Source organism: Rhinolophus ferrumequinum, chromosome X (genome assembly GCF_004115265.2).
Source record: "Rhinolophus ferrumequinum isolate MPI-CBG mRhiFer1 chromosome X, mRhiFer1_v1.p, whole genome shotgun sequence".
Taxonomy (NCBI): domain Eukaryota; kingdom Metazoa; phylum Chordata; class Mammalia; order Chiroptera; family Rhinolophidae; genus Rhinolophus; species Rhinolophus ferrumequinum.
The window spans coordinates 107667819-107681459 of NC_046284.1; the positions used below are offsets into that span (position 1 = coordinate 107667819).

Sequence of the window (13641 nt, forward strand, 5' to 3'; positions counted from 1 at the left end):
AGGATACGTTACAAGAAGCTCAAATGGACTCAGCATCACCCAGATAGCATACTAGACATGTCCTTAGAAGTCAACCAAAAACCTTTCTTTTTTTTCTTTTTTTAAAAGATTTTACTGGGGAAGGAGAACAGGACTTTATTGGGGAACAGTGTGTACTTCCAGGCTTTTTTTCCAAGTCAAGTTATTGTCCTTTCAGTCTTAGTTGTGGAGGACGCAGCTCAGCTCCAGGTCCAGTTGCCGTTTGGGACTCGAGTAGTTGAACTGGCAACCTTGTGGTTGAGAGCCCACTGGCCCTTCGACGTGGGAATCGAACCGGCAGCCTTCGGAGTTAGGAGCATGGAGCTCTAACAGCCTGAGCCACCCGGCTGGCCCCAAAAACCCTTCTTTTACAGGATCAACAACGCATTAGTACAGCTGGGTTCAGAGAGTGAGAATCACCGGTTACCTATCTCTGCACACATCTCTTTGCAACTGCCAGACCAAATTTCCTTTCCTTGTTATGGCAAAAGGCCCAGAAATACACATGTATACTTAGAAAAACAAATTTTATGCAGCCAGGCTACCCTTCAAAGTCGTGACTAAGCAAAACACAAGGGAACACAAACAAATACCTGTACACAAACGTTCATAGCGACATTATTCACAGGAGCGAAAAGGTGGAAGCAACCTGAATGCACATCAGTGGAGAATGCATAAAGAAAATGTGGTGTATGCAAACCATGGTATCTTCTGCAGCCATTTAATAATTGAAGAAACCCTGATGCATGTTACAGCGTGGATGAACCTCAAACACATTATGCCAAGGGAGAGAGGCCAGACACAAAAGACCACATACTGGATATTCCTTCCATTCATAGGGAATATCTAGAGGGGCTAGTCCAAGGAGACAGAGAGCAAACTGGTGGTTTTCGGGGCTAGGGAAGGGGAGAATGGGAACCGAGTGCTCAGTGGCTACAGAGATTTCTTTTGGGTGATAAAATGCTTCCAAAATAGAGGTGGTGGCACCACAACACTGTAAAATAGGAAATGCCACTGAATTGTACATTTCACAATAGTAGCTTCTTATGTACATTACAACACCATAAAAAGAAAGGGAGAGAGAAAACAGAAAAGTTCAGGGATCTGTTGAGTCCCACTGAAACAGGACAGAAGGAGAAAAGAGCTGAGGGAGCAGGGACTGCTGGACAGTTGATCACTAAGCCAGGGGAGGGAAAAGAAAGAAAGAGGGGGGTGGGGTGAATTCCACTTCAGAATATAACAAGGTCCCAAACACTGAAAGGCAAACAAATTCAACTCATTTTCAAATGCTTAGCTATTTACTTTTCTGTTTTCTGCAAAGAAGCTAGAGTGCTAAAACACGTAAACGCTTTTATAAAGAGACAGACTGAGACTTCCCGAAGTGCCTTTCTAAGGCCAGTGATTGCAGCCTGGGAAAGGAGACCTGGGCTCCGCAGGGGGCCCTAAGTGCAAGGGAGCTTTTGAAAGGGCTGGGGATTAGCAACTGTGCCCTAATCCTTCCGCCCATGTGGGGGTCTCCCCTGTCCTCTATATAGGGCTGACAAGCATCATGTTTAGCTAGTTTTAACTTTTTTTTCCCAAACAAACTTGTAAAAATTGCATCTCACACACTGTGCACCAATCATTTCAACTTAAAACACACACACACACACACACACACACACACACACACACACCCCAAAGTTCATTTCACCATTAGAAGCCTTAAACCTAAAAACAAATATCTGGAAGGAAAAACTATTAACCAAAGGAAGCTCAAAATGACGGCTTCAGGAGGGGCCCCGCCAGGCCCCAGGCCGCATCAGTAGAAGCAGACAGTGTGCAGGAAGGTCCTGTTGCTCTTCTCCTCCAACTTCAGCAGCAGCTCATCGATCTCATTCTCCATGTCATCCGAAAGCTGAATGTACTGGCAGAGCTTACAGATGAGGAACGCTCCCAGGGTGGCCTCCTCCTCGTTGTCCTCGATGTCGACGTTAACCACGTGCACTGGCTGGCAGGTCTCCTGCTCCCTGGAATACAGATCTTCCACTACCTGGTCGTACACCCTCTCTTCACAGGTGAGGATGAGGTCGAACTGGTCTTGACAGTTCTGGAACCTTTCCGGCCTAGGCTTGATTCGCTTGTTTCTGTCCAACATATGCAAAATGCCATTCTGCCTGTAGAAGTATTCGTCTCTCTTAACCAGATCATTGTACATCTGCTCATAGGTGGTTCTGAAATCATAAATGTTTGGCTTGTCCCGTGTTCGTCCGGGAAGCTTCACGTGAGTCCCTGTCCCGAAGGACCGGACGTTGAATCCCCGTCTGTTGAGGATGTGGTGAGCCTCCATGCTCCGGTTCTGGTTGCTCCTGCACACAACGGCCACCCGCAGCTGCGAGGACGCCATGGTGGCGGCTGCCAAGTAAACGCTTTCCCTCACCAGTCTTTCTCTGGCCCGCAGAGATCTCGATCTGTCTCGCACCGGGCGTCGCGCTGACGCACCGATCTCGCTCTGTCCTGGACAGGGACTCGCACTATCCCGCACCGGGATTTGCACTGTCCCGCCCCGGGACTGCCTGGTACCGATTTCGCTGCGTCCTGGACAGGGCCTCGAACTGTCCCGAACTGGGCCTCGCTCTGTCGCGTGCCGATCTCACTCTGTCCTGGACAGGGCCTCGAACTGTCCCGCACCGGGAATTGGACAGTCCAGTACCGATCTCACTCTATCCTGGACAGGGCCTCGCACTGTTCCATACCGGGATTTGCACTGTCCCGTGCCGATCTCACTCTGTCCTGGACAGGGCCTCGCACTGTCCCGCACCGGGACTCAGTGTCCCACACTGACAGTCACACTGTGCCACACCGAGAGACACACTGCTGCGCACCGATCTCTGTCCAGCACCGACCTCGCTGGGACTCTCACCCAGGTGCGTCACCTCCTCGCGCAAGATGGCGCGAGGAGTGACCGGAAGTCGCGAGACAGAAGCAGAGGAGCACGTGAGGTATCCGACGCAGCACGCGGCCTCGTGCACACACAGGCACGTAACGGTCGTCAGGCCAGTGAGCGCGCGACTGCTGGGGGCATGCGCGGCCCAGGCCCACTATCCTCACAGGGATGCTCACAGGGCGCCGGTTCGAGCCGACATCCTCCGTGGACACTTTTAGGATATCCATGAACTTAATGAGAAAAACTAATAAACTTCTATCTTTATTTTATCTGACTTCTAACTGAAATGGAACATTTCCTCTGCATATGAATATAGGTTAAAAAACCACACTAGTATTTAAATTTATCGACTAGAAATCACAGATGTTTGCATGTGACATTTCACTGGTTGTAGATATCTCAAAACGTCATGTGTCATCACTGCTTTGAAAGTACAGTAGTTATTAGTCACGCCACTACACCTGATCGTTTAGTGCATTTAAAAAACATATTATTTACCATAAATTTATACTTTCAGGGTTGTATTTTAGTGATTGGCTTCCTTTGTAATGGCATATATTTTATTTTATGCACATGAAAAGATTATTCTGAGAAAGGATCCGTATGCTTCACCAAATGCCAAAGAGGTCTACTGCCCAGGGGTTAAGAACCTCTTCATTAGAGTAAGATTGGACTTGTTCTTCCCACTCTATTCTCCGCAGTGAGAGGGCCAGCCCGGTGCTTGGGGAGGGGTCTGCGGTTCTCCAGCCCTGCCTGTGAGTGAGTGGAGGAATCTCTCTAATATGCGGGTGCAGTGTTAGGAAACCTACTTGGTCCAGATCTAACTTACGTCCTCAAAGGTACGTGCATCACATGTAAAGCAATTATGTTGATGTCCAGCTGTCTGACTCCCGATGATCTCTCTTCCAAATGTTCCAAACTATGGCAGAGATGTCAGTGATTAGCTCCCCTCAAACAGCAACATATAGTGAAGTGACAAAGTGTAATCTGTCATTTCAACCATATATCTTGGGGTCTCTCCAACCGTATGGTGGGCCCACTGGGGACAGGTGTATGTCTTGCCCTCCCAGAGGCACTGGAGAGGGCAGTGCGCTAAAGGGTCTCTGACCCCAGTGGGATCTGATACTGTTAGGACAGGGGATTTTAATGGTGGCGCTAAATCTTCTATTTTTGAGATTTGGATCTCTGGTATAATTCAAATTAATAAGTGTAATTTAGCTTGGGACTTTTTGAAAACTTTCTTTGGCTCTGCTTGCTGTACATTTACTGTGCAGACCAGTTTCAGTGTTTCTATTTACTTCAGCCCAGTGCTAGCCCTGTGAGTTGGGAGAGGTTTTCCATCTGTATGACATCCACTCTCCTGGCTCCAACTTAAATCTACGGAAAACATGCAAAGGTTAAGATAACCAGTATAACCGCACCTTCCCCCACCTCCAACTACAGGCCACAGAAATTTACATCCTGATTAGAAAAGACAAAGAATGGATGCAGTACTTTGCAGGAGTTTCCAGCAGACTCTGCCCAGCTGACCCTCCTCTAACTTTAAGAAATCTTCCTTCTCTATTTCTACCTGACTTGTGAATCTTTCACAGCCCACGCCACAACAATGCCTCATAGCTAGATGACCTTGAGCAAATCACTTAAGCTCCCAATGCCTTGTTTCCTCATGCATAATTACACCTCCCTTACATGGTCCTGGGGAGGACTGAGTGAGTTAAAACATGTGAAACAGAACACTGCCTGTCATATAATGAGAACAGAGGGGGGAAATCCTGTACTCTATAGCCTAGGTACTTTTCGAAACGCAATTAAAACAACTAAGGTTATTTCCCCTGCAGTTAAATACTGAAGTCCTGAAGACAAAGGATGACATTATTAGCTTTTAGGGGAAAAAAAGATACTTAACTACCTGAAACACTACTAAGCCTCTGTCCAGGTTGTCCTCTCCCTTAGCAGTAAGAATAAACTCAGCTCTCACTAATAGATCAGGCAGTCATGGTGCTTTCAGGAGGCAGTGCACAACACAAACCAAAGTCAATACGGGTATCACTTGGAAGATGGGAGAATGCGAATGGGACCCTGGAGACGGTGTGTCCAGCAAGGAACCTAACATGTTTCTGTTACTTTTAAGAAATAAACAGAAGTCTCTTAGGAAAGTTGGGTGATTCCCCCCAATGTTCTCAAAACAGAAATCTAGAATGGAATAAAGGACTTTTAAACCTACCATTTATAAGTAAGTATGAATTCTCTATGCAGATGCACATACCTGGACTTCACGGGCAGGGCAACACTTTTCTCTCTGGAATCTTCTTTCCACCATCTCCTTGGTCTGTGTTCTGACCTCTGACTTGTGGCATGGGGATAAGCCACTAAAATCGCGAGCCTTGTGTTGGTTCCCATTCTCTCTATTGTGTAGTGATCTTTATATGTGTAACATTCATTATTCCATGGAGACTTTGTTATAGTGGCAATCTAGCTTCAATTGCTGAAGTGTAAAATTACATAACTTTTGAATAAGATCTAGATTCGAAAGAGGCACCGTACTTTTCTTTGGTCTCTGTATTCTCCCCATCCCAACTGGGCCTAACACAGTACCAGGAACTTGGGAAATCCTCCCTAAACAACCTACAGAGTTGTTTGAATAAACATATACTCTGGCATTTTATTTAAGGGTTATATTCATTCCTCTTCATTAGTGTGCCAGTTGCATCATATTACCAACCTTGGTGGGGATCATTAGAAGGATATATACAAAAACCACAAAATGGCCCTCTCAAACAACACTGAACTTATTTGCATGCCTGGGCAGGGAGTGCCACATTGCTCAAGTGCAAGTTCAACTGATGTCTGTCTCCGAGTAGTGCTTAAAAGAAACAGATAGAGTGCAAAAGTGAGGAAGTACATCCAATCTGCTGAGATTGTGGGTTCAGGCCTTTGGTGGATTCCCAAGGCGGAGCATGAACTCATCCTTGCAATTATTGCATATGTTCAGCTCTCGATAATGCAGGCCCCATTTCCAAAGATGTCCAGGATGTGTTAGAGGAAGTTCAAATGGGCTCAGCATCACCCAAATGGCATACTAGACATATCCTTAGAAGTCAACTGAAAACCTTTCTTTTACAGGATCGACAACCCATTAGTACAGCTCGGTTCAGAGAGTGAGAATCACCAGTTACCTGTCTCTTCACACACCTCTGCAACTGCCAGACCAAATTTCCTTTCCTTGTTAGGGCAAATGGCCCAGAAACATACATGTATACTTAGAAAAACAAATTTTGTGCAGACAGGCTGCCCTTCAAAGTTGTGACTAAGTAAAACATAAGAGGCACACAAACAAATACCTGTACACAAACGTTCATAGCGACATTATTCACAGGAGCGAAAAGGTGGAAGCAACCTGAATGCACATCAGTGGAGAATGCATAAAGAAAATGCGGTGCATGCAAACCATGGGATCTTCTTCAGTCATTTAAAAAATGAAGAAACCCTGACGCGTGTTACAGCGTGGATGAACCTCAAACACATTATGCCAAGGGAGAGAGGCCAGACACAAAAGACCACATACTATATGGTTCCATTAGTAGGGAATATCTAGAGGGGCAAGTCCATGTAGACAGAAAGCAAACTGGTGGTTTCCGGGGCTGGGGAAGGGGAGAATGGGAACGGAGTGCTCAGTGGCTACAGAGATTTCTTTTGGGTGATAAAATGCTTCAGAAATAGATACAGGTGGTGGCACCACAACACTGTAAAATAGGAAATGCCACTGAATTGTACGCTTCACAATAGTAGCTTCTTATGTAAATTACAACTCCACAAAAAGAAAGGGAGAGAGAAAACAGAAAAGCTCAGGGATCTGTTGAGTCCCACTGAAACAGGACAGAAGGAGGAAAGAGCTGAGGGAGCAGGGACTGCTGGACAGTTGATGATCACTAAGCCAGGGGAGGGAAAAGAAAGAAAGAGGGGGGTGGGGTGAATTCCACTTCAAAATATAACAAGGTCCCAAACACCTGAAAGGCAAACAAATTCAACTCATTTCCAAATGCTTAGCTATTTACTTTCCTGCAAAGAAGCTAGAGTGCTAAAAAATGTAAACGCTTTTAAAGAGAGACAGACTAAGACTTCCCAAAGTGCCTTTCTAAGGCCAGTGATTGCAGCCTGGGAAAGGAGACCTGCGCTCTGCAGGGGGCCCTAAGTGCAAGGGAGCTTTTGAAAGGGCTGGGGATTAACAACTGTGCCTTAATCCTTCAGCCCATTTGGGGGTCTCCCCTGTCCTCTTTATAGGGCTGACAAGCATCATGTTTAGCTAGTTTTAACTTTCTTTCCCAAAGAAACTTGTAAAAATTGCATCTCATACATGTGCACCAATCTTTTCAACTAAATAAAACGATACAAAGTACACACTTATGAACTTTTTATACTTCATAGGTCGCTTTACTTTATGTGGTGTATAGTGAAACCATTTTCGCAAAGCTATGACCTTCCTGTTGCATGCTACAACATGGATGAATCTTGAGGACATCATGCTAAGTGAAAGAAGCCAGTCACAAAATGACCAATACTGTATGACCCCACTCATAGGAAGTATCTCATTCAGTCTGACTCAGAGAAGCAGAAACTAGAAAGCTGGTTGCCAGGGGCTGGGGGAGAGGGAAAGGAGCAGTTGGTGCTCAGTGGGGATGGAGGTTCACCTTTGCAAGATGAAAACAATTCTAGAGACCTGTTGCAGAACATGCAACTTTAAATTGGTTAAGATGCTACAGTTTACGTGATGCGCTTCTAACTCATTGAAAAGTTTTAAAACCCGTTCATCCTGTTAAAATAACATGATTTCAACTTTATTGGTATTGTAGTTTTATTGTTTTAGAGAAATCATAAACTGAGCCTACTCTGGATTTGTTACATTTAGAACATTACAATAGAAATCACTCTGGGGGGCGGCGGTCTACAGGCTGGACTGGGCTGGACCTGGACCGGACCTGTGGGAGAACAAGCACGACCTGGAGAGGTTCAGTAAGTGTCCAAACGCAGGAGCTGGTGGCCTGAAAATGCCCCCGCCCCAGGAGTTTCTTTTCCAGAGTAGCCTGCCCAGATCTGGGGGAGAGAGCACTGGAGAATAGAGAAATGCTTCTTGATTTAGTGTTGCCAGTTGTGGATGTGAGACTGGGTGACATTCGAGGACATAAGCTTCAGCCCCGTACACCTGGATCCACCCTGCTTGTCAGTGTTCTACAACTACATGTTAAGTTCTACAACTACATTCTAAGTTCAGCACCACTTCTATAAAACCACATAGGTTAAGTATGTTACACGTACCTGGCAAATACAGGTTAAACATTTTGGCGTAAGATGTTGTGCTAAGGATTCTTTGCAAACAAACAAGTGCGAGATTCAGTTTTTGCTATCACAGTCTTAGAATCCAGGTGGAAGATGCGACAGAAACTCTAAATGGCAATATAAATCACGAGAGCTGGAAAGTAACAGAAACAAAGCATTGCTCTAAGTTTTCAAATAATCCAGTGAGGAGACCATGAAGCCAAATCGCGAGAGACTTCAGGAACGGCAGAGGACACTGACTTAAAAAAACAAGAATGACTGTTGGAAGGTCAGAGAACATAACCGATGGTTCAAAAAAAAAAAAGTTAAAGGATTAAAGGATAAAAATTATAATAATAGTGTAAGAATAGTGTTAGAACCGGGCCAAATTGAGATGAGGCTTGCAAAAACTTTAATTAGAGAAAAGGGGCAAATTTTTTACATTTAAAGGAAAAAGTTCTCCTTTCGGGGGGAAATAATTAACATAGTAAAATAAAATAAATTGACTAAATTTTTATTCAATGCATAATGTGTAGAAGAAACAGCTGCTGAAATAGAGTATTGGTAAATAGGTCCCAGTGAAACACTGAGATACTTATCTGGTACTTAGTAAATAATAGCACTTAATGTGGGCCTTTTTGAAGTTATTCAGTCCCACAAGATAAGATCTATAGCATCTAAGATAATCAGGGGATTCACAGCTGCAATTTTCCTCATCACCACTAGTCACCTTTGAGAACCGATGGGATTCAGGCACGGGGCCCAAAAGTTAGCGATAGGTAAATATTCTTTTTTAAAAATAATGGGCAAAAAGGAAGTTCTGGAAGTTATAGGCCAGTAAGCAGGCTTAATTTCAATCTCCACAGAGCTACAGAACTATTTAGTATTTTGTTTATAAACACTATAAAAAGAAAGAGGTCATCACGTTTTCTAAGAATGATGGAAAACTAAGATTGTTTTTATGGTAAATCAGAACCATAACAAGGAACACGTTTATTTGAAAAGGAAATCACTATGTCAACGACCAGCACCACCACCCACGCAATGACATAAGCAAAACAATCCCTGTTTCTTAAATCACCTCCTTGCTTCCATGTCAAAGTCATGAGGCTGTGTTTCTGTACAAAGTTTGCACACCTAACAATGTGGAAAATACTGCCACATTAAATAACCAAAAATGAAGTGAAAACTGGACTTAATTGGAGTCCATGCTCTTGAGTTTTTCAAGAGAGAACACAATGCAAGACTCAGGAGTTGGGAGTGCTGGGCGGGCCTCTATTCATATTACCTTGAGACTGGCTTGCTGTCTGCTGGCCCCCACCTGGCTGAGCTGTTGCCACAGCCCTTGGGTGCCTAATGATTCGCAACTGCACCACCAAGGGCGGCCTTGGATGCTGCTGCTGCTGCTGCTGCGGCTGCTGCGGTTGCTGCTGCTGCTGCTGCTGCGGCTGCTGCGGTTGCTGCTGTTGCTGCTGCTGCGGCTGCTGCAGTTGCTGCTGTTGCTGCTGCTGCGGCTGCTGCTGTTGCTGCAGCTGCTGCAGCTGCTGCTGCTGCTGCTGCAGCTGCTGCAGCTGCAGATGCTGCTGCTGCTGCTGCAGCTGCTGCTGCTGCTGCTGCTGCTCTTGTTGCTGCTGCTGCTGCTGCTGCTGCTGCTGCTGCTGCTGCTGGACGGCAGAGAGCAGGACCGTCTGCTGGGGAAGGTTTTGCCCAGGTCTTCTCTGGGCAGAGCCAAGCTGACACAACACGGTGGCCCGGGCCTGCAGAATGCGGCCTCGGCCTCTTCCCATTTCACTGAGGTTGACGACAACAGCGTGCTGAGCAGATGAGGCTGGGTTTTGACGGGTTGAATCTTGTGCACTTGAACCCTGCGACACTGGCTGCTGACAATGAGAAGTGGAGGGCCACTGATGTTGTTGCCCTGGAATCACCTGACATAGCCACTGCTGTGGCTGCCGGGCCTGCTGCTGGGTGTTCAAAATGACTGAACCTGGTGGGACCTGGAGTAGAGTTAAGGGCCTGAGATCTGAAGCGGGTTTTAAAATATACTGTGCACCCGTTGGAGAAGGAGCCTGCGGTGCAGCGGACTGTGCATTTGGTGGCTGGCCTCCTGAGGACAGCCTGCTGGCGTTCACGCCTGAAGGATCCCTGGCCCCAACGGTAGAGCGCTGCACTGGGTTGGAACGTCTCACCACAGTCTGGGTTCCAACAACAGGACTCACCACTTTGATGACTTTGAGGCCAGCATAGTTGGCCTTGACCTGGGTGACCAGGGCTCTTAGTGATGAGCTGGCAGGGAACAGCGTGGCTGCAGGGAGTGTGCTGACTGGGTTCACTTCCACAGACGATTTCTGGGCAAGACCTGGTGCCTCGGACGCAGGAGCAGGAAATGGAGGTTTAGGAAAGGGGCTTGCCTGCTGTGGAGTGAAACTGTTACCTGAGGAACTCTTTCCGGAGCTCCAGGGAAGTCTGGTGGCTGGAGGTATGTGTTTTCACTCCCTTCCCCAGTACTGATGATGTGGCCTGAGGCTGTTCTGCTTCTTTCCCTGGAGAAAGTTGGCTGAGACTGGCTGAGCCACTGGAGCTGAGTGACGTCTGGACTGGACGTTCAGTGTTCTTCTGTAGCAATTCCTCGGACCCACCGACTACCTTGCCAGCATCAGTCTTTAATGCAGGCATCAAACTATTTGAATGGTCATCTGGGGAAGAGTGTGGGTGAGACAGCGGTGTCTCACATGTGGCTTCTTGACGTGACTTGCTTTGTCCATAGAAAAGTGAATCACTGAGCGGCTGCACGAAGGTCAGCTTGGTCGTCTGGGACCGATCGCCAGCTTCACATCCAAATAGAGAAGCATCGTCGGACTCCTGGGCTGGCCAGACTGTCGGTTCTGTGTCATCATATTTGACAGACCTCCCCCCTTTAGCATATTTCTCCACGTCCACTTCAGAAGGGACCTCCAAGTCACAGGGTCGCTGTTTCCACGTATCTACACAATTTCCTGCTTCGGAAATCCTGAGGCCTGCTTTACTTTCTTTGCTTTTTTTGCAAGAAGTCAATACTCTTAGCTCAGGAGGTGATGGCTGAGGAGGCAGCTTTTGCTGCCGACTCAGGGAGGCTGCAGAATACCGCTTCAAGCTCTTTCTCATTGGGTAAGTGTTCATCTTTTGCTTGTTATACAGCAGCCTGTTTGCAGTGCAGGCCACCGATACAGAAGGCTCAAGACACAGTGGTTCAGCTGTCGCTAAGATCAGCTGGCTCTCAAGCAACAGTTTGTCTTCCTGGGTCCATTTCTGGTTATCGCTGGTAATGGACTCTACGTCGCAGGCTAACGTCTGCATCGTGGGACGTAAGAGAATATGCCTGCTTTGGTAACCCGGGCCTTCCGTATTACTGGACTGCCTATAGTCCCGTATTTCTGCTATGACACACCCACTGTGAAACATGTTAACCGGACATTTTTCCAGGAGATCCAACAAAACAGGAGGTAATTCTTCTGCATCCAAGTATTCAAGCAGTTCCCCTTCTTCGTAAGGCAAGCGAATGGTCTCTGAATAAGAGCCATCTAATCCCTTGAGCATCAGCGAATAGCCCTCCTTTCCTGGGTACAGGTTGACCACTAAACACGACAATGACTCCCTCATCAGAAGCTTCTCTAACAAGTTCACATTGCTTATTAATTCCTCCGTAACCTCGGGCTCTTTTCCACATTCTTCAACATATATGTCATACAGTTTTTCATGGAGAGATCTTCCCCCACTAGAGGAGTCTTTCCGTGGAGGAGGTCTCTGTCGGGCACTTTCAATGACATACTCCGCACGATCCAAAGCTCCTTCTAAAGCTTTTCGCATCGTGGGATGAAATAGGGCCCCTACAAGAAGAGAAAATGTAAGTGCGTTGATGCACGGCGTGAACATCCCGTCTTGAATATCCACGCAGACCTAGTAGTTCTGCAAACGCCGCAACTCCACAGTGGGGCGTCCAACCTTCCTTCTAAACAGACACCAAGCAACCCGCCCCCCAAGAGGCACTACACAAAATACTTACGATTCGGGGAACGGCCTATACGTGCAGGAGCCTTCACCTCGCAGCTGCTCCTGGCTGCAGGCTGAGCGGGAAGTGGATGTGATCCCCAGCAGCCCGCAGCAGCCGCCTCCGCCGCCACCGCCACCTTCACCGTCCCGTTTCTCCCAGTCCCGGCCCGGGCTCATTGGTGCGCATGCGCGCTCGCTGTCCCCGCCTCCTTTTCCTCCTTCCCGCCTCCACCTCCACCCCTCCCCCACCCTTACTCCACACCCCTGCGAAGGTAGGCCTCGGGCTTGGCCTCCGGGGCTCGAGGCCCAAGTGCCCACACTTTCGCTGGAGGCTGTGCCAGGCAGCACCTTTAATTTGCGTTTACCGTTAAAGGCATGCACGCCGAAGCAGAAACCACCAACCACAGAAATCCCTCATTTTTCGGTATGGTTTTAATACCCACCAATGTTCCCAGGAATTCAATTGCTGGGAAAGTCACGGATGGTGGTCATTTGCTTTCTCGGTGAGCACGTCCTCAAGGGCTGTTTACTGGTTTTGAAATCTCTTGTCATCGGTGGCAGGCCTGCTCTTGGTATCCGCCACCGGTTTAACACGCCCCAAGGAGCCCATATTCGTACCTCTTGCGTGCCTGGAGGCTGTGGTGAGAGCATCGGAATTCTTCCCTCAGTCTGGCAGCGCTCTCCTTCCTGCCTACTGGTTTTCCTCTAGATGTGCCCGTAACATGGAATTCGCATGCATAGTACTTACCTTTTATCTGCCTATGTATTACAGTAAGGGCTTTATTGTTTGTTTTTTAAGTAGGTAAGTTTGTGGTAGGTAAGTTATATTGTCTACGAATTGCAGTCCAGGATTAAACTACTTCTTTTAGAAGGTGGTTCACATCTGATAGAGTTGAGAACTATCCTTCCAGGAGATGGCGGTAGATTTGAATGATTGCTGTAACTCTAGACTGTGGCTACAGTCCTAAGGATGGGTTTGGAGAGATATGGGGTCTTAGGTCATTTGTGGGACATTGTTTGCCATCACCTTGACATCTGCCAGTCTTTTTGAACAGGTTTTTAAAAGAATATCTTGTTGTTTAGGTGTAGACATAATGATAATGTGATATCGTGTTAAAGTCTCACAAATGAGAAGAAAACAAGTCGAATTGGTGGATCTCCTGAATTACAGACTACTCGAAAAGGAATGTGTGTTTTTTAACACCAATAGCAATTGTGATAATTACATATATAGTAGATATACAGTCTATTGCAATAGATTTAAAAACCTCTTGACTAAGAGTTCCTTAAAGATGACCCTCACTCAGGAATAGACAAGAATAATTGCCTCCTAGCATGTCAGTTGTCTTTGGGCA

At 46.8% G+C, this 13641-nt stretch overlaps 2 protein-coding genes across 2 annotated transcripts; both read right to left on the reverse strand.

Moving 5' to 3' along the window:
* Positions 1-1819: 1819 nt before the first annotated feature.
* LOC117028693 (RNA polymerase II subunit A C-terminal domain phosphatase SSU72-like) lies at positions 1820-2404 on the reverse strand. The gene has a single exon (XM_033117559.1). The coding sequence runs from the start codon at positions 2402-2404 to the stop codon at positions 1820-1822; it is 585 nt and encodes a 194-aa protein (XP_032973450.1).
* Positions 2405-2433: 29 nt separating this feature from the next.
* Positions 2434-12103, reverse strand: LOC117020206 (transcription factor SPT20 homolog). Its single transcript, XM_033102526.1, is given in 5 exon segments — positions 2434-2677; positions 2785-3098; positions 9861-9921; positions 9998-10746; positions 10748-12103. Coding segments are annotated over 5 exon segments (2724 nt in total).
* Positions 12104-13641: the final 1538 nt, after the last annotated feature.

Coding starts and splice junctions, on each gene's coding strand:
- LOC117028693 (XM_033117559.1), bottom strand. CDS start 2,404: ATGGCGTCCTCGCAGCTGCGGGTGGCCGTTGTGTGCAGGAGCAACCAG.